General features: G+C 40.9%; 2 protein-coding genes across 2 annotated transcripts; both read right to left on the bottom strand.

The window, feature by feature from the left end:
• Positions 1–1,142: 1,142 nt before the first annotated feature.
• On the bottom strand, positions 1,143–14,089 carry pde6d (phosphodiesterase 6D, cGMP-specific, rod, delta). Its single transcript, XM_085252182.1, has 5 exons — positions 13,636–14,089; positions 6,757–6,845; positions 4,941–5,066; positions 3,598–3,703; positions 1,143–3,064 (listed from the first exon to the last, which is right to left on the bottom strand). The coding sequence occupies exons 1-5, from the start codon at positions 13,683–13,685 to the stop codon at positions 2,983–2,985; spliced, it is 453 nt and encodes a 150-aa protein (XP_085108308.1). The 5' UTR covers positions 13,686–14,089; the 3' UTR covers positions 1,143–2,982.
• Positions 14,090–16,230: 2,141 nt separating this feature from the next.
• On the bottom strand, positions 16,231–20,332 carry rpl36 (ribosomal protein L36). Its single transcript, XM_085252112.1, has 4 exons — positions 20,186–20,332; positions 19,061–19,155; positions 18,666–18,800; positions 16,231–16,348 (listed from the first exon to the last, which is right to left on the bottom strand). Exons 2-4 carry the CDS (start codon positions 19,151–19,153, stop codon positions 16,259–16,261), a joined length of 318 nt encoding a protein of 105 aa, XP_085108238.1. The 5' UTR covers positions 19,154–19,155; positions 20,186–20,332; the 3' UTR covers positions 16,231–16,258.
• Positions 20,333–20,644: the final 312 nt, after the last annotated feature.

Raw genomic sequence — 20,644 nt, 5'->3', positions numbered from 1 at the left:
GTGTGTGAAGAGTAGGAGAGGAGGGTTGCATTGACAATCCAACACAATGGGCAGCACAGTGAACACATTCTATAAGTGGTCAGAAACTTGTAAATAACTCATGAAAGAATAAAGTTACGTTGAAACCAAGCACACCATTGTTTTTCTTGTGACATTACCAATAAGTTTGATGTGTCACATGACCCTCTTCCTATTGAAAAAACAAAAGTTGTATCCAAGATGGCCGGCTTCTAAATGGCCACCATGGTCACCACCCATCTTGAGGAGTTTTCCCCCTCACATATACTAATGTGCCACAAACAGGACTTTAATATCACCAACCATTCCCATGTTATTACGGTGTATCCATATAAATGGCCCACCCTGTAGAATTTACCCAAACAGTGTTTGAGTTTCTTCTGCTTGCTATGTGATTATTTTTTGTCTTTTATCCCAGTGGATCATCTCACCCTGTCCCTAGCATGTGCTTTTTCCTCTCAGCTCCATCTTCATCATCCTTTATCTGATATATCCACTCTCCCTCCTCTGCACACTGATGTGGAAATCTCAATCAAATGTCCAGTGTGGATGTGGAGGCACCATCTGGCAAAATGCCTGCTCCAAGAGCAGTAGATCTTTGGTCAGGATCCAAATTAGTCAGATGCCACTCCTCTATTTCTGGCTGTAAAGTTGCTGGTACCTGTCTCAATGGTGGACGCCAAAAGTGAAGGGAGCAGGGGAAGCAATCGAGTTCTCTCTCCTCTTCCCTTGGTTTGTTTCTTGGATTCTGGAGCCAGCTGACTAGTATCTGCAGTGAAGTAAATGCTGTGGGGCTGTCTTGGTTGACAAATCTCTGCTGCATTGTGTGGAGGTCAGGGACAGTCCCCTCTGGATTGGCAAACTGGGATGGTGGTCCCATGGGTAACTAGGGGAATGACATTCCTTGGCCTGTGGAAGTCTTTGCCCCAGTACTAGAGAGGAGACTCCACCTGTTTTTTGGCCTAGCCATAGAAGAGCATATCAAGTCTTTACCTGCGATAAGATACTTCAGGGTGCATGGGAATTTTTCCAACAACTCTACATGCATCATTTGAAATTGGGGAAATTGTTTCCCAACCAGGTCGGGGAAAATTATTAATTAATAAAATAAACAGAACGCATCATGTTATTCCAACATCATGTAACTTTAATCCACACCTCCCATTATATTACAACACAAATCTATTTTACAAAGCCCAGATAGGAGCTAAGAAAAACACATAACGAGGTGAATGTGTGAACTACGCAGGAAGCCAAAGCTAAAAATCTAGTGAGAATATGCAAAGCAAAGGTGTTGTAAAAGAATTCAAGCTGCTGTTACCATCTGGATCTAGCTAAGATAAAATGACGCATGTTTTGGTTTCACCCTGATAATGATTTTATTCAAAGTGAAATATCAGAATTAAGTCATGTGAAGGTCAATTAAAACATAAATTAATGGAATAAAAGCTTGTTTTGTTCTACCAATGAATAACAACAGTTTTTAATTATGTCATAACTGTGTGAAGGTTTCATTTTAACAATTCATGGAGGAGTGTAAAAAAAACAAGCAAACGTGTGTAGCCCTCTATCAGACTACATTGAAACCACTGTTGCAAACATTACATTAAGCGGGTTTGTTCCAGTCACGAGTCAGCCTGCTAAGGTTAGTGCTTGTGAAAACTAACAGGGGATGAGCACTGCAGTGTTAGACGGGCCTCATCAACTCATCAAAGTGAAACATTACGAATGGGTTAATGTGTAAAGATTAATATATCCACAAATGTATATTTCTTCCATTTCTCCAATAAAAACAGAGCAATTCTAATCAATGACTAGAAAAAAACAAATTGACCATCTGAGGAGGAGAAGAGTGCACAGGTTGTGCTCCTTCTGTTGCTCAAATGAAGGAAGGAGGCTGCATTTCACCTGCTTTGGAAAGTCACCCTTACTAGTAAAGACATACCATGTGAGAAATGTGGGCGCTCACAGACAGCCTCTGAAACGGGAGGCAGCCAGAGGAAATGAGCTCAATTCAGTTCAATTTTATTTTATATAGCGCCAGATCATAACAACAGTCGCCTCAAGGCTATACTACTTTATATTTGAATTATGTAAAATATGCAGTGCTCATTGTAACAGGTTTATACATTTTATCTGAGTTGTCAATAAAATTTGTAGCACCTAAAATGACAATAAGAGCTTTCATGTCATCCCCGACCCTCTAGTGCAGGAGTGGGGGAACTCCAGGCCTCGAGAGCCGTGTCCTGCAGGTTTTAGATGTATTCTTGATCCAACACATGATTTAAATGGCTAAATTACCTCCTCAACATGTCTTGAAGTTCTCCAGAGGCCACTTCCAGAGGTAGTGAACTAATCATTTTATTCAGGTGTGTTGACCTAGGCTGATATCTAAAACCTGCAGGACATAGGCCCCCTGAGGCCTGGAGTTCCCCCACCCCTGCTTGAGTGCATCACCTTCCCTCAACAACAACAGTCCATCTTTGACCAGCCATGACATGACACATGGAGATTAGAAAACATGATATCTATTCACAGAAGGTTACACATCTGTTCTGTTCCTGAGTAAATGCTACCTGGGAGTGAGATAGGGCAGCACTACAAAAAAGAAAAAACACAAGAGGGCTTCCCTAGCTGACTTGAGATCAGTGATCACGTGTTTACAGTGAAACAGTCTGAAGGGGAAAACAGAGAGAGAGGTGATCCTGGAACAGGGGAAGCAATCGAGTTCTCTCTCTCCTCTTCCCTCTTCTTCCAAGGTCCAGAGGTTTTCAAGTCGAGACAAAACTAGAGAACACGAGCTCACTTGACTGATTGTGGCGCCACAGCTGGGTTTCACCCCAACATGCTGATCCCACGTCAGCAAAGAGCTCTTTACCGCTGTGAATTGTAGCTAACCTTGGGTATTTACAGACCTTGGCAGGGTGTCAGCATTCAGGAAGGTAGACTTGGGGGGGTTAAATGTCAGACGTAGAAAAGCCGTACCCTGGAAGTACTGACATGCAGGTCATCGTCGAAGAACTTGGTCTCTATGATAACATTACCACTAGAAAACAAAGACAAGTGTCAGCCTTTAGTAAAAGTGAAACATAACAGAAAATTCACTACAACAGGGCAAAAGATACATGAATGCTGCGCAACTTTGTACAGCTGTGACTGGTAGAATAAAAGGAAACTAAATGTGGGACTTGACTTTAATTATGATTAGCCTGCGCTTCCCAAGTCATCTGTTTAAAGACGACCTCCGGGCGCACTGAAAGAAGAATGTAGGGCTGCTGAACGACACTTTGTGCGGTTTGAAGCTCAGCGACTGGATCTTTTATGATTCAGTCGCTGAAAATCCACAAGGCGTCTACGTGCAAATGTTCAGATCATCAGAATAAAATGCAGGTATGTAAATATATTTCAGCCAAGAACATAAGACCACTTGTGTGTTGATGTACACTTTGTATCGCTATGGAAGCAGGCCTGATGTAGCTCAAGGCCAGATAAAAGCCTAGCACAGCTCTATGGCATTAAAACAGAGACGGTCCAAGTACAGAAACACAAAGTACAGGAAACATCTGAGCAGAGACTCACGTTAAAACATTGGCTGGCATCATCTGGGACTCTGGAGCCGCTTCTATCAGAGACTGCCATGTGTTGGTGGAGTTGGGGATAACGAAACCAAACTCAAAGAACCACTCTGGACAGAGAGACAGAGGGCTCAATGCTGCTGCTCTAGCACACACTATCATTGCTATTACTATACCACCATGGCCTAGATATTAGTTCACAGACATTTCTCTTCTCAGGTGGAAAACAGCAGCACAAACATGTTATGTGGGTGTGGATTGTGTGTTTTCTCTCTGGAACTGTGCAGCAGGGTGTCAGGGGGATTACTGTACTGCAAACACAGTGAAACAGGGAAGTGACGACAATGCACAACAGGTTCCAGGGCTGTGAGCTGTCTGTTCTTCTCAAACCGCCTTCTAGTAACCCTGCACAGGTTTTCCTTCTTTCAGATTTCAACTTGCTTGATTATAGAATCTTATAATTAATTTGCTAATGAATTCACAAAAATACATTTTTATTTGATTTTAATTCTGAGCATTTTATCATTTTTGTTTTTTTCATAATACTATGTAGCAACTGTATTCATTGGTTAACCTTCCTAAGACTACCAGGCCTTCATTTGTCCCTACACATGGTCAAAACAACAAAAAGCTGTTAGCCTCCTAGTAAACGCACCTATAGTATCAATTTCAAAATTGTCTTTTTCTCAAGTTCTCACATTCACAAGATTTTCAAAAAAAAAAACAAAAAACTGACCAAGTCCAAGTCATTGAGATTTGAACTTGTCTGAGATTTTTAGTAGACACAGCTATGGTATCGATGCAAAGTTTCTTTTTTGCCTTGTTCTTGAGTTCTTGCATTCACAAACCTGGGTGACCTCTCACCCGCCCACCGTGGTGACGACATAACGCAGTCAGCCGATTACAGCTGAGGGGTCGAGGTTAAGTGATGATGCTATGTGAAAGGGAGGTTTACTTCAAACATGTTAACATCTTCAAATAGCATTTCACTGCTCACTCTGTGGGTAGTAATCACTTTTAAGGGAATAATATTGTATTTTGTATATATTCATTTTGGTCTTTGTTTTTTTTTTTAACAAATTTTAAACACATTTTAATAAACTTGACATAATTTGGAGTAAAATAGGTTTAATCTTACACTGACTATATTATATGAGACAGATAAGATATGGATAACATATAGCACTTTTCCAGCAGTACCTAGTCGACTCCGTTTTTAACATGTTCAGTTAGCTACTGGTCCCTGTACCACATGTGGATAAGAGGATGTCTGTAGAACCAGACAGGAACATGCAGGGCTCCATTCATGTGGAAACGAACACTGATCTGTCAGTTTTCACATATTACCTTCTAAACACTGTCCTTTGAAGAAAACTTTCTGCTCCAGTCTGAACTTCTCCAGCTTCTCTGAGGAAGAAAAGTTGAGCTCTCTGGACACTGCTTTACACTTCAGGATCTTCTTTGGGACACGAGCTGAAGAGACAGATATGCCGTATATAATTAACTCTGCTTACAACAGCTAGGTACGTAACACCAGCATTCAGTGTTTTCATTTGTGGGCCCAGGACCTAAGACTTTATAGACATAATTATACAGGCTACAGGTCAGCATGTAGGATCAGATCAAATCTGTCAAGGCAACTGACCCCTCGTCTGCCCTCCCTGTGCATTCATGCACCTTGTAGAACAGAGTGTATCGTGGAAGAAGTGGCGGATAAAGATGGAACAAAGCAAACAAAAGTAGCAAAGTGGAGCTGAAAAGCTAAGACAGAAATGGTAAATGGACTGGTTCTCTTTTCTACTCTACTGGGGCACTCGGAGCACTTTACATAACATGCTTCATTCACTTGTTCACATCCATTCATACAAGAACGTTTTCCATGCTTATGTGCTTCCATCCAACATCCACACTTTGACGAATTGTTAGCATCTTGCCCAATGATACTATGGCATCCAAACCAGAACAGGCAGGGATTGAACCACTAACCATCTAATTAGCACAACCGCTCTAGTTCCTGAGCTATAGCCACTCTGATACAAGAAATGGAAGCAGCAAACTGTGTGAAATTAAGCGACATGTTAGTTGTTAGGGCTGCTGCTACACTGACAGCTGTAGTCCTAGCAACAACTAGTAACCAGCCTTTGCAGTCACAGGAGGCTGCTGCTGCTCACACTTGCTGTGGAGAAGTGCAGGAGGAGAGACCGCAGGCCCAAGAACAGCGCGAGAACGACAGGAAGGTGTAATTACTATGGTTTAAAAAACTGATGGAGGGATATGACGGGGAAGGGAGAGAGTGAAGAATAATGAATGGCTGATTTGCTGTCCACTAACAGACAAAGTTTAGCTTTTTACTGTCACTAAAAAAAAAAAGTTGCATAACCCATTGATCATTATTTCACTTCAGTAACTGAATTATCAGGTTGAATGGAAACCGAGAACAATTGTGAGTGTAACAAATTGATCAGGCTCCTCAGATTTGCGGGAAAATCTGTGATGACAATGGAATTCATAAAAGACTCCCTGCTGTCAGTGCGATATCGTGCTGTCAAGTAACTTCTTGAACAATAATGGACAAACACATTTTTTCTGCTTGGTCGTCCTGTGTTTTACATTATTTGAAGGCACAATGCCACAAAACATTTTATGATGGATGTGATGACTCCACTCCTGTTTACCTGCAACAGTCGATCCTGATAAACAGTCATTTCCGACCTTATCTGTCATTTACAAAAGAACACATTTATTGTTTGTGCTGCACACAATTTTCACTGGAAGAGTGAAACCAATTTCTTCCAATGTTAACTAGAGGCTGGTTTCTACAACAGGATGATTGAAAACCGCAAAATCACTTTTGGTAACATTAAAAGGTCAATCTGGTGTTTTTTGAGTGGCCCTCACAAACGCCTCTTCAACATTATAATTTTTAAACTTAAAATGATGTGAAAAAACGATTTTGTCTAAATATACAGCCACTAAATAAACAGAGAGAAGGATACTGCATATATAGAACAATCAGTATTAGCTGACAATGTTGGCTTATGAGATGAGTGGGTTTTATTATGAATTAGTGGGTAAACCATCTGATAAACAGGTCTTGAAGATTTGTATTTAGTTGTTCTCTCACAACAGATATGACTTGAGAGTGTCAAAAGCGCAGACATACCTTCGTGCTCTACTCCCGGTACAGAGAGGTCCTCCGTTCCCTGCCACAGCACTTTGCCCGTCTCTGCATCCCGAAGATTCATCCAGTTTCTAGCAGGAAACAGTTAAGTAACAGTGTCCTAACCAAAGTGAACGCACCACTCAAATACACACCGGTAGACTTACTGGGAATTTCTGCTGCAGTGGGAGATCTACAAAGTAGCTATGCTGTAACCTAGCGTGTACCTGACCTACACCTCCCTGTAAAGTCCCTACATGTCAGGTCAGCGCAGTGAGACTTTTCAACATGCATATTTTCAGGCTCTTTCCCTGTCGTGTTACCCCATTGCCAACTTTTTCAAGTGTTTGCTGCCAAATTCAAAATATTTGAAATTTTGTATTCGTATCATTTCCAATTAAAGATGATCTTTTCCCAACAAACAGCGTGTACTGTGAATAAAAATTATGGATCTGGATACTTCTACAACTGGTGTTTTCGAAAGGGACATGCTGCACTGGAGACATCAGCCAAAAACCAGTAGAAGCTTACGTGAAGGAACTGAAGCTGTTCTTAATGCGCCATGCCCTCACTTAATTCCAATCAAAGCAAAATGAAAACTGGCAGGATATCTGGTGAAGAAACACAACCTCTGATCAGCTCAACAATATTACTGCAACAACAGCAGTACTACAACTTAACACTGGTCAGCCATTAACACCAAAGCATGGTACCCTGGAACAAGTATTCCCTCAGACTTCATGAAGCCTGCATGCTGAATTTCCTACTGTAGTACAGAAGTGCTGACTGCTCACGTTAGAAACAACAGGAGGACAACAGCACAAACCCACAGAACAACCTTAAAACCATCAGAGTACAGATTTAAATTCTCAAGCACTGATGGCTGGAACATGTTGAAAATGATGACGTTACAACTTTTTTTGACAGTGTGTCAAAACACAGGTGAAAAGCAGACCTTTAATACGCTACTATTATTATGAACAGTCATCTATCATACACTGTAATATGACCTTTGAAAATTTTCTCATAATGCACTTTCAACCTATGGTAGCTACAATTAAACCCCGCCCCCACAATAATCAGAAGAGGCTGGATGGATAAATTGATGATGAACAAAAAGCAATAATTTTATATGTAACCTAACCAATAGAATTCTGGAGTCATTTTTGACCAGGATATGTCCTTCAATGCACACAGTAAACAAATATGTAGGACTGCTTTCTTCCATTTGCGCAATATCTCTAAAATCAGAAACATCATCTCTCAGAGTGACGCTGAAAAACTAGTTTGTGCATTTATTACTTCTAGGCTGGACTAATGTAATTTGTTATTATCAGGGTGTTCTCAAAACACCTTAAAAAGCCTTCAGTTGATCCAAAATGCTGCAGCAAGAGCACTGACAGGGACTAGAAAGAGAGGGCATATTTCTCCTGCATTGGCTTCCCTTCATTGGCTTCCTGTTAAATCCAGAATTGAAGTTGAAGTCCTGCTCCTCACATATAAGGTCTTAAATAATCAGGCCCCATCTTATCTTAATGACCTTGTAGTACCATATCACCCTATTAGAGCACTTCGCTGTCGCACTGCAGGCCTACTTGTTCTTCCTAGAGTATTTAAAAGTAGAATGGGAGGCTTTTTTCAGTTTTCAGGCCCCTCTTCTGTGGAACCAGCTTCCAGTTTGGATTCAGGAGACAGACACGATCTCTATGTTTAAGATTAGGCTTAAAACTTTCCTTTTTGCTAAAACATATAGTTAGGGCTGGACCAGGTGACCCTGAATCCTCCCTTAGTTATGCTGCAATAGGTGTAGACTGCTGGGGATTCCCATGATGCATTGAGTGTTTCTTCTCCAGTCGCTTTTCTCACTCACTATGTGTTAATAGACCTCTCTGCACTGAATTATACTCATTATTAATCTCTGGCCCCCTCCACCGCATGTCTTTTGTCCCGTCTTCCTCCCCTAACGCCAAACAGTTGCAGCAGATGTCCGCCCCTCCGGGAGTTTTTCCTTCCCACTGTCGCCGAAGTGCTTGCTCATAGGGTTATGATTGTTGGGTTTTTCTCTGTATGTATTATTGTAGGGTCTACCTGACAATATAAAGCGTCTTGAGGTGACTGTTGTTGTGATTTGGCGCTGTATAAATAAAATTGTCCTCCATCCTTACTCCTGTATCTCCTCCATCTTCTCAACACTCTTTTCACTCATTACTCGATTTCCATCTTTATGTTTAGAGATTGAAAGGCTGCTGCACAATCTTTTCAGCGTGATCTCTCTGCAAGTCCTTTGTCCTTCCTTAGTCTCCAGCTTCACAAACTCACTATGAGCCTTTGCCACCTCTTTCTTTGCTGTAAACCTCTCAGTACACCTGTCTATTTTCTTCATCTCTGTGACTATCACACTTTTTCTTTGCCAACCTCATTCTTTGAATATTTTCATGTACTTCCTCATTCCATTACCAAGTATCTTTATACTCTTTCTTAAATACAAGGGATATGTCAAACACCTTCTTGACAGGTTCTCTCACCACTTCAGCTGTACATTCCCAGTCATCTGATAACTTCCCAACAAACCCCACAGCCTGTCCCAGCTCCTTCCTGAACTCTGAGCAACATGCTTCCTTCTTCAACTTTCACCATTTAATCCTTGACTCGCTTCCTCTTCTTAATTTCTAAAATCATCCTACCAACTACCATCAGATGCTGCTTAGCTACATTCTCCCTTGACACCACCCTGGAGTCTCATATGTCTTTCAGACTGCACTCAGGGTGAACATAAGGTGACCTTATGCCACCCTATGTTCCTCTCTTTTCTTGTATGTTTGACAGTCCTTTCCATCCTTTTTGCAAAATCCACTGCCACGTAATTTTCCACATTTCCTCCCCAACACCATCACCTCTGTTCCCATAACCTACATTACACTGAAATTAACAACTCCCACCCGCCATAGGGACACTCTGCACTGACAACCGCTAACGTCACATCTTCAATTTCCATCATCAAACTCATGATCCCACCTCACTCCCTCTTCATCCCCATAACACTGTTCACATCCTCTTCCTTAAAAATTACCCCCACGCCGCTTCACTTCCAATCTAAACCATGGTAGAATAGTTTGAATCCACCTTGAGTGCTTCCCTTGCTTGTTAATGAGCCCCCAGTGAAAAGCTGCTGCCTCCTGCACACACAATATATCAACCTTCCTTCTCTCCGTATCACCCAGCTCTCTCCTTTTACCAGTCGGAGTCCCTACATGTAGAGTTCCTACTCACACTTCTGCATTCATGCCTTTCCTTCTCTCTTACCAATGCCTAAAACACCTTCCCCTTCTCCTCTGTCTTCATCTTCAGACAACAGTAGCACAGTTTCCACCAGCAGCCTGTTGGCCAACCCCCCAGAGGAATGAAAGTCGTCATATTATGGGATTATTCATTAGTCATCTGTGAATAGTGTAATGAATAGTGGATTTCTTATACTGTTTTCGAATTTGCTTGAAGAACACAGTTCTACAAATGTGTAAGCTTTATGTCACAGATGTCCTTAATTGCCAAAGTTACTTTTCTATGTTTCTATAATTGCTATTATAATTTTCAAATTTATTGGATATAAGTACAACATGTTATTATTTTGATTAAGATGCCAAATCAGTTATTTACTTCCATTTTTGAACTGAAAAGGTAGTTTTAGTGGTCACATGTTTATGTGATTAGTAATTCATTTCTGACCTCCCAGAGAAGTCCACTCAATCTTCACTACAGTTAATACAGTCATTTATAGTTTGGAAAAAGGTTTTTGGCCCATTTGTAAAATATTTGTTATCTGTTGAGCCCTGTACATGGTGGCTGTGTGGCTTTTGTCCAAACAGTGTATATAAGAGACTGAGTGGACTTTCACATACCCTCCCTGTGGTTGGGTCTGTGCACAGTTGTCTCCACAGCCACTCCACTTGAAGGGCACCAAATGTACATACCTCCTCCAAGCTAAGTGTCTGCAGTTGACAGCTGTCCGTGGCTGAGTCTGCAAGGGAGTATAATCCCAGCCGTATGGGTCAGATCCCACTGACAGCACAACTCCATTACCTCTACTAGCCCCTCCCCCTTCCTTTGGCTTTCTAGTAAAGTATGCTGAGTTGAACAGTTTCACTAATCCCTCCATGCATAACCAGATCTACACCATCCAGAAGAATCCTCTTTACACACTACCAAAACAAAAAAAAGGCTCAGAAAATAAAAACCATCACCTCCACAAATGCTTTACACCCAATAATGTATGCCCTTATTCAATTTACTTCCAATCACTTTCTCACAGTCTAAAACCCATACACACTTCAGCTCCAATAACATCATACAAAATTATACCATAGCCTCCTGTGGGTCTGCTGCAGGTTGTGTGTGTGTGTGTGTGTGTGTGTGTGTGTGTGTAAATCACCAGGGTGCCTGCACAGACCCGTCAGAACATCGTTAATGAGCCCCCAGTGAAAAGCTGCTGTCACATTTTAGTCTGCATTTATTTTTTTAAAGACATGTTAATGGCTCCAAGTACTGGCAACTTTCTAACCCCAACATTTATACAACTACTGACCTTTAAGCCATTTACACCAGAATTCAATAAGATTTGATTGTGGAGCTGCCAAAATAGCTTTTATAGTATTACATGTTAGGATAAACAAAGAATACAATTTTGATGTCCATTTATTTTGAGGTGATGTTCACAGCACATAACTGCAATTTTAGGAAACGGAGAGAACTTTTCTCTTTGCTTGAGGTTTTACCATCAATTACATTAGCTGCTTATATTTTGCCTTTAATTTACAACTAGTAAACCATAAAAAGAAGATGAATAGTGTTTTGAGCTGGCATACAGTTAAAACAAAGGTCATTATTTTACTTTTTTGATATCTAGAAAGATATCAAAAGATTGAAAAGCCAGCTGGAAACACTAAAGTACCAAACACTGAAGTACCAAACAGCAGTCTTTGTGCTTTAGCACAAAGACCGCTGTGTAGCTCTTTTAGTTGTCAGTCTCTCACAGCAGCTTGCTGAAATCTGACTAATCCTTCTAGAAGACTTCCTTCCAGTTCCAAGGTGTCTGAAGGGGTTTCGTAAGAACATCCTGGCCATTTAAAATCATCACATTTCACCATTTACAAATCTGATGACTACTCAGTATGGGACAAAGTGACATAACTTCACAAACACTACTTTAGTATTATATTAGTTAAACAGGGCTGTTGTCATATTGGACTTTATCTGTGTTACCATTACACTAAAGAAGGGAAAAAGAAAATTCTCTTTAGCCCATTTCAATAAGGACAGAAGGCAGTAAAGCTCCATTCCACTAAATCATGGGTTTAACCATTACCACAGTGCATCAAGAGGTCTGACCAAACAGTTAAAGGCATGCAGTAAAAGTGCTGTAGAAATGTGTGTGAATGTATAAATCAAGCCTGCAGTAAAAAGTGCTCACATAAAGCTGGTTCTTAACTGGTCAAGTTAACCCAGGATGTTCTAGTGTAGCTTCAAGCTAATTTACATGAAAGGGTGACACTGGCACAGACCATTAACCATTAAGCACACAATCCCCCCCCCCTTTCTTTTCTGTAGACTTTTTCTATAGTAAGATTTCTAATCTGGACATGCTTTTCAGTTTTTATGTTTTCTGAGCATCAGAAATGAAGTGTATTTGTTTAATTCTGTGCGACACAGGTTATAACATAGTTTTACTTGTGTGTTTGAGTGCTTCTAGGCATGTCCTTCTATTTTACAAGTGTTTTAATGATTGTGAACTGACTCAGCGCTGAGTTCTTATAAGATATAGGCAACGTAAACATCAGATGTGTGCTTGAAACACCTCCTTAGCTTCTGCTTCATGCTTATGTTACAGCATGTGTACACAAGGTGTAACCCCTAAAAATAAGTCTACAATGATAACCTACACATAAGAGACTATTGTGATACTACTCTACCGCACTTTTACTGCATGACTTTAATCACTTTGTCTTTTTTTTTTTCCCTTGGCTAAAAAAACAAACAAACACCAGCTTCAGGTTTAGTTTACAGACTGATGTTCTGACATTTGTCTTTCAAACTGGATGCTACAACTCAGAATTAATGAATCAATCAATGACATGTTGAGCTGCATCAAGCTTAAAGAGACTCAATTTACCTACCTAAATGACTGAGGTAACTTATGCTGAACACTTATCCTGCACAGCATCTCCTATTCTCTAATCACAAATCTGTTGCTCGGTCACTTTCTCAGACATGTGCTGGATGAGCGCTAACAGGCACACCAAAGAGGAATAAAATTGACTCACTACATGAGTACACATTTAACAGGTCATACTGCAATCTCCAATGTTGCTCTGGTGGTTAGCATACAAATCCAGAATAGCTGCGTGGAATCAAGTCTGCCATCGTCACACAGAGAGGCGCACCTGGGTTTCAACTTCCAGCATTACGGAACCATACAGCAGTCAGACTATGCTCAACGCAAGTCACATACCTGTGAGGCGCTTAATAATAGTTACAGGAGGCACAACAGTTACTTCTCAGCTACCTGAGCAAAATCTCATCCTCATCATGTGCCACAGGTACTACAACTGCAGGCGAATTCACCCTCATGTGGAAGCTCATGTGAGCCCACAGGTCGTCATTCAATGAGCTGCTGTTGTGTCCGTTCAGACACTGGAACACAGCAACTATACAACTCCGTGCGCAGAGACTGTGGCAGGTTAGCTTTAGCAACTAAGCTTGTTGTACAACAACATCCATCCTGCTAATGTGGCTGCTGCATCCTGTCCTATGCCTTTACCCAGACAGCTAGCTATTTAGCTCACTGCTGTGTTTCTAACATTCGCGCAACACAAACAGGAAAAAGGATACAGTTTGAAGCCCTTCAAAATTTCCTTGGCCCTGTCTTCGTCTGAAGACATGTCCGAAATGGTTTGTTTTCGCTCCTTACAGATAACCTAGACTTTTCTGAAAAAAGACGGCTGCTGTTCACGTTAGCTTAACTACTTGGCTAACTACTAGTCAGAATTCACCTGAAACAACGTTCACTACTCTGCTGGACTGCAGGCTAAATCTGATCCGATAATGCAATCAGCTAAATATACCCAGCTAGCAAACGGGCTGCACACAGCCTAACCAGTGAAACGCAAGGGAACCACTATCAGCCAATCACAGGGAGAATAGCGAGCAAGGGCGGGACTAAAACGGATAAAGACGCGTCACCAGTGGCAACGCCACACACAAAGTATTACATCATTATTGCGCTGTCTGTGTGCTTACTTCTTTTATCATTTAAGCACTCACTCTCCTAAAACGCAAAACTAGGCGTGTGTTCAAATTCAGGGGCTGCCCTTAAAGACCGGAAGTGAGCGGCTGTTAAACTGGACCGTGTCCCCTACGACGCTCGGCTCTTGTTGCTTAGCAACCGCGACAGTAGACGCTGCATCCGTGATGGACGACCGAAATGGAGAAAATCTTTAATTTATGTCATTTATTTTACTTTTATTGGAGCAAAATTGTATTGTTTCGTGTAATGTATGTGAGAACACCACAGCCGTGCGCGGACTCCCTTTAGCCAACAGTAATGTTAACTTTAGCAAGTAAACTAGTTAGCTATAGTGTAGCTCAAGACACTCATTTCACTCATTTAATTTTGACGGTGCAAAAAATAATAGGTCTTATATTATACATATTTTATTATATATCCTGTACTTACATCAAAACGTAGCTCAGAGATAGAATTTAACTCAGTTGTCCTAAATGTTACATTTCAGTTCAAATTCAGGGTATTTAGTTCTAATTCGTATTATTTTAAACCTGTATGACTGTGTCACAAATAATTATATACTGCGACCCCTACAACTGTCTGAAAGCTTTAGTTATATTGAAGGGCAATATCCCTTAGTGACAGCTAGAAATATGTGATCCTTTTGTAGGTTTTAAATAAAATGCAAGGTAAACGGATGTAGTAAATATTCTTTTATTGGATGAGAAAATTGTGCAGTATAATTCTCTTAAGTTGTTAAAGACGGCTGGAAACTGTGGTTTGCACGCAGAATCCAAACAGGGCTGTCCTTCTCCAGGACCAAACAATACTAAAAACAGACATGTTCATTGTTGGTGGCAAATCTGTGTGTGCATACAATTTTACACAGTACGACTGCACCAGGCTTATGTAGAAGTTTTGAGCACCCCTTATATCTTTATAATTTGCATGGAAAATGGGAGATGGGTGCAGCAATTTACCATTTTTGCAGATGCTAAATCTTTTGATACTTATCTGGATTCATAATTTCATCGATTTTAACAAGATCTCCAACACCACTGGCTGAAATGCAGCCCCAACCATGAGAGAGCCTCCACCGTTTTTAACAGATGCAAGCTGTAAATTTTTTAATTTGGATCCATCACTCCATTGGGCCAGTTGCCACGGATTTTCAGTCCAGTTCTTGTGTAATGTGGCATACTTCAGGCTTTTGTTTGTTTACCTTTCTTAACAATGACTTCTTGAAAGCAACCCTTCCACTGAGACCATTTCTGATGAGGCTTCAGTGAACAGTACATGGATCAGCTGAAGGTGGAGATGCATCTCTCAGGTTCGAACCTGACTGAACCTCCTCAAATTATTTTTCTCTGCACGTGATCAGTTAGCGGTTTACAACTACACTTTCAAGAATTTTTGAAATAAAAGGAAGGTTGGAGATTGACCTATAATGTGCCAATACAGCTGGGTCAAGTGATGGCATTTTAAGTAACGGTTTGTCTACTAAGGTCTGTGGTGCATAGCCAATTAACAGAGATGGAGATGATCAGCATTATTGAATTCACCTGTGAGTGCTAATTTTAGCACGACTGGTGTATGTGTTGCGTTTTGTAGTACTGATCACTCAAATTCTGTAAGACTACAAGCCATACATCAAAACCATGCAAACTCATCAAAGAACAGCCCAGTTGGGATGTGAACCACAAACCCCTCACTGAGGCAACAGTGGTAACCACTGAACTTCCACACCTCAAGTTTCTCCATTTAAATTTGTGAACTCATTTAAGATTTGGAAGTGGCTTGAGTGTGACCGTGTGTGAGACAGAATAAAGTGCTGGAGAATACTCAGCTGATTAAGCATTTTCACACACATGCCAAAGCTTCATGCTCCTTTCAAACAGAAAAGAATGGGCACAAGTCACCATTCTAAAATTTATTTTATACTTAAAGTACACATTTCTATACAAAAATGTATATGCTTTATTTCTGCTGCAGCGGTAATTTTACAAGTTCTTTGGTGATATTCATTCCTTTAGCCACAGTAGGCTAATCTACAGTCTGGTCTAAAGCCAAGCAGCATGTTATGTCTATATTTTGAGATTTCTACAAACATCTTCAGGTGTGCTGACGACCGAGATGGTTGCAGCAACATAAACAGATCTGATGAATGGTGACAAAGCAAAAAGAGAAAGACGAGGCTGGAATGTAGTTTCATGTTTTATTAAATGACTTTTACTCCTTCTTGGCAGCAGCCTTTCTCATGGCAGCCAGTACGTTGCTCAGCTCTTCTCTCTTTCTCTTGGCCCGAATGTGAGTGCCGATCTGTGAGGGGAAAAACAGTATAGAAATATTAGAAGAGCTCTGAGCTTTTCTGTTGTCCAGTCAGTGCATAAAAATCATATCCAACAAACGATCACAAAAAAGCTCAAGTCCTTATAAATGGCCAACACATTACAGATGGCTCATTATAAAACTACCTCACTGAAATTGTGAGAATGCACACATCTCAACTCATAGTTAGCAGTTGGAAGGCTGTGTAACATGGAAAATTATGAGTATAACCTCCAAATCACAAAACATGGTACTGATAACCTCCGTAAATAAACATGTTATGAAAACTGAGCTCATTTTGAATGTGATCGCAGCCACAAATCAGAAATAAGTTGGCGCAGGGTCACATGCAGCACTGTGTAGCATCCCCTCTTCTTCTAACAACAACCCACAAGTCCACCAGAGCAGCTGCGGGACTTGTGGAAGAGGAATGTTAGAAGATTCTTCTTCTCTGTTAGAGGATTCCAGCTGCTCAGCAGTTCTGACCCTGCTTTGTCCTGTTTTTGGTGCAAACTGCCACTTCCAAAGGTGCCGATTTTGATTAATATGACCTCAGCAGTTTTCCACTTTGCCTCAGTCTATCTTAAACTGGCTTTGGTCCAGAGAAGACAGCGGTGTCTATGGATCACGCTCCCATGTGGCTGCCTCTTTGCATGACAGAGCTCCAACCTGTATCTGTGGAGGGCACGCTGATCCTGAGCCCATGCACTGATTTCCACCACACAATCATGCCCGTTTTAAGGGACTGGTGATGCAGATATCCAACAATGATGATATTATGAACTACAGATGATGAATTACTCAAAGTCTTCACATGTTTACATTCAGAGACATTCTGAAAAACAATTTGTAGACGCAGTTTTCTGCAGAATGGTGAACCTCTGCCTCTCTAAGATGCTCTTTTAGACCCCTTCATGTGACTCACATGTTGCCAATAAACCTAAGTGGCTGCTAAATGTTCCTCCAGCTCTTTCTTTTTAGTCCCACTTTTTCAGCTTGACCCTGTTCGAATGTTCTGATACCTGCTGCTGCCATCGAGTCAAAATGAGCTCAGTTTTCTTAACATGGTACAATAATTCAGTTTAAACATAGAGCTGGGCGATAGAACGATATGTATTGCGAAATAACTTTTTCTCGATAGAAAAGTTAAACTATTGCGATAGACCTCACCGCTCGTCCTCTTAAAAAAAAAGAAGAAGAAGAAGAAGAAGAACAGCCAATCCAAATTAAGTAGCGCAGAGCCAAACCAATCACAGCCGCAGCGTCACGTCACGTGACTTGTTACGTACAGCACAAGTGCCAAGCCGCACATGTGTATTTGTTTGGGAAGCAGCCGGCCGCCGTGCCGCCCGGGTAATGGAGGGACTAGAGTGCCGACTAGAGAAAAATCAACCGAGCGTGACCGAAGGTTACCGAAGAGAAAACAGATGATGGTTCCAATGCCGGAGAGATTGTCGAACGGAAGAGCCAAAGAAGTTCCGTAGTGTGAAGGTATTTCGGCTATTTCAAGTCTGACAAAAAACAGAGTAGCGTGCACTGTAAATTGTGCCGAAAGCAAGTCTGGAAATACAATAACGCGGTGCATGCTCAATGTCTGACTGGAAGCACTAATTCGTCATTCGGCTTTTGTCAGACTAAAGTAACTGTTAAAACTGTTTGAAAAGCTAAGCTATACAACAAGGAGAGATTGAGAATTTCCTTTTAGTTCTCAGTTTATTTGATATTGACAAAAGTTAGTCAATCTTGTCTGTTCTTCTGTAAAACAAACTAAGATTTATTTTTAGAATTAATATTTTGTTTCTAAGTGGAATTGACAATTTAGTCTGTTTCGTTTGTTCTATTTTGAAACTTAAACGCTTTAGCGGCTGCCTTTTGTGTAGTTTGCAATATTTGCCTTTATTTATCTGAAAAAGTCTCATGTTCCTTAAGTACATCTACCCTGTTGAACTTATTATGGGAAATAAATATTTAAATCAAAACAAGCTGCTGATTATTTCACATTTTACTTGTGAGCAACGGCATATTTAAATCTTACAAATATAGTTATTTGGCTTATATCGTGATAGATATCGTTATCGCCTGAAATGAAAAAAAAAACAAACAAAAAAAAAACATATCGTGATATGAAAAAAATCTTATATCGCCCAGCTCTATTTAAACATGTAATATGTTTTATAAATATTATAAAGATAATACAACATTTGCATAATCTTTATTTACATTTTACAACTTGTCCTCACTTTTGTGGTTTGTAACCGGGCAAACACTACTGTGGTTTAGGCTGGCGAGTGCTTTGACACAAACTCACCCTCTTCTTGATGAACTTGAGGGCTCTCTTGTCCTTGGACACTTTCAGCAGCTCCATGGCTCTCCTCTCATACGGAGCAAACCCACACACTTCACGGATCATATCCCGCACAAACTTGGTGTGTTTGGTCAGACGCTGGGCAGTAAAGACATAAGTACACGTTAAGTCAAAGCATTTAACACCATTGACTCTATTTGGACATAATGTGATATAGGAATGTTGATGCCTGACAGATTATGCTTATGTGGACTGATTTACACTATGTGTCATCAAACGCTTCAGGTCAAGCCAGTCACAGAGTAAGTACACAAACTACTGTCTGAAGTGCAAATATATTTATCTTAACACTTGTAATATAGTCAAGTCTGTAAAGTCACTCAGCAAGAGATACTCACCCCGCGCCGGCGGCTGTGTTTGGGAGCAGTTACATTTTTGGTGACTGGGTGGCCTTTGTTAAGGCCAACAGCCATAGGATAACGAATAGCCATGTCTGCGGAGGATCACACACAAACATTAAGACAAGTGCAAATGATGAGGCTTTAACTAGCTGCAATCTCACATGATCAACATATCAGAACAAATACTTTAGTATGCAATAGCAGGAAGACCAACACCGACAACAGGCTCTTGTCTAAGCTCTATTGTAAGCAGTGATGGGAATAACGGCGTCCATCGCTTTACTTTACTGCAAAGGTAGCTGTAGCTCAGGAAGTCGAGCAAGATGTAAGGTCAGTGGAATCAATTCAACCTCATTAAATAAAAAAAAAAAGCACTGTGTGATATACACACACAACAGACCAATTACTCTCGTTCAATGGATGCGACCTGCAGATTAGACAATAACTGTGTGCAAAAAGAATGTTAGCAGGAGCTTCTGGTTCTTTTGAGCGAGCCATTTGAAACAACACCATAATTTGGTCTCAAAAACATTTCTTACAGTGCTAACAGGACTCCAAATCTCCGTTTAACAACCACAATCTAAACAGGTCAATGTCGGTGGAAGCTTAACCATCACAGTTACACTGAGTGAACGCTGATTACTAAAATGTGCTCTGCTGCAGCCACCTTCAGTAAAAACTCTTGACTTGGACTCGCCATGTAAGACACGCGAGGTAGCCTGGAGCAATCTGCGATTTCATTTCCAATTTTGAGGGTACAAGCGACCTACTGGCGCTGATCCGTCACATCGGGCCGGTAAAGCTTTAGTGTCCACCAGACTGTGCGACAGCTCCCTATGAGCCAGCAGGTCTGCTCGCTGCTTTAGTTTCTCACTACAACAATATTCAGTCTGCGCTCGGAAGCACCGATTTCTACGCACTTAGGAACATAAGGAAAACGGACACGGCTGACTAGACGCCACATTTTCTTCAACTTCATATAATACGGTGCTACAATACTGAGCTGAGACGTAAAGTAAGGTTAGTAGTTACTAAACAGTTTCAACAAATCTTCTAAAACTCGACGGATGGCAAAGATTAAAAACGGCTTTTGGCTAAAACTTCTCGACATTAAAATCGTACCTGCTATCTTTGATGGCGGTCAGGCCGGAAGGACTGTTGCGTGAGCTAAACGGGGCAATGAAAGCGCTGACCCGGAAAACGCTTCTGTTACGCTGGCGTGACAGCGCGCCCTGCTGCCCGGGAAGAGAAAGCGTTTTTCATTTTAATGGGGTTTTCTCATTTCACTAATCTGTCTCTGGAATCAGTCTATGTACACTATGTTAAAGGTCGTTTTATTCCTAAAATGCATTTGGAGGTTAGAGGATGGTTAGAGGATGGAGGAGGCTGTGATGATGCACAGCTTTATCCTATGCAAAAGTGTTTCTAATCTTCACCGAGTTTGGTGCATCAGTATATAAAATCTATAGCTCTTAATATTCTAATACAAATACCATTGTTGTTTAGTGAGACTTTTGATTCTTCTTGCCCTAAATGTCTAAATGTTTTTTTCTATATACATTGAAGGAAATAATTATTCCC

The sequence above is a fragment of the Mchenga conophoros genome, linkage group LG17 (assembly GCF_057382185.1).
Source record: "Mchenga conophoros isolate Kocher_MC1m ecotype Shallow Benthic linkage group LG17, M_conophoros_male_GT1.1, whole genome shotgun sequence".
Lineage (NCBI taxonomy): Eukaryota > Metazoa > Chordata > Actinopteri > Cichliformes > Cichlidae > Mchenga > Mchenga conophoros.
This window is presented reverse-complemented; position numbering and strand designations above follow the sequence as displayed.

What these genes read in the sequence shown, in the direction of transcription:
- pde6d (XM_085252182.1), bottom strand. Translation starts at nt 13,685, where the DNA reads ATGTCTTCAGACGAAGACAGGGCCAAGGAAATTTTGAAGGGCTTCAAA. An exon ending in ATTTTGAAGGGCTTCAAACT is followed by an intron (nt 6,846 to 13,635) that starts GTATCCTTTTTC and finishes GTTTCCTGCTAG; the next exon opens with AAACTGGATGAATCTTCGGG. An exon ending in CAAAGGACAGTGTTTAGAAG is followed by an intron (nt 3,704 to 4,940) that starts GTAATATGTGAA and finishes CTCTCTGTCCAG; the next exon opens with AGTGGTTCTTTGAGTTTGGT.
- rpl36 (XM_085252112.1), bottom strand. Translation starts at nt 19,153, where the DNA reads ATGGCTATTCGTTATCCTATGGCTGTTGGCCTTAACAAAGGCCACCCA. An exon ending in AACACAGCCGCCGGCGCGGG is followed by an intron (nt 18,801 to 19,060) that starts GTGAGTATCTCT and finishes TTTACTGCCCAG; the next exon opens with CGTCTGACCAAACACACCAA. An exon ending in TCAAGTTCATCAAGAAGAGG is followed by an intron (nt 16,349 to 18,665) that starts GTGAGTTTGTGT and finishes TTCCCCTCACAG; the next exon opens with ATCGGCACTCACATTCGGGC.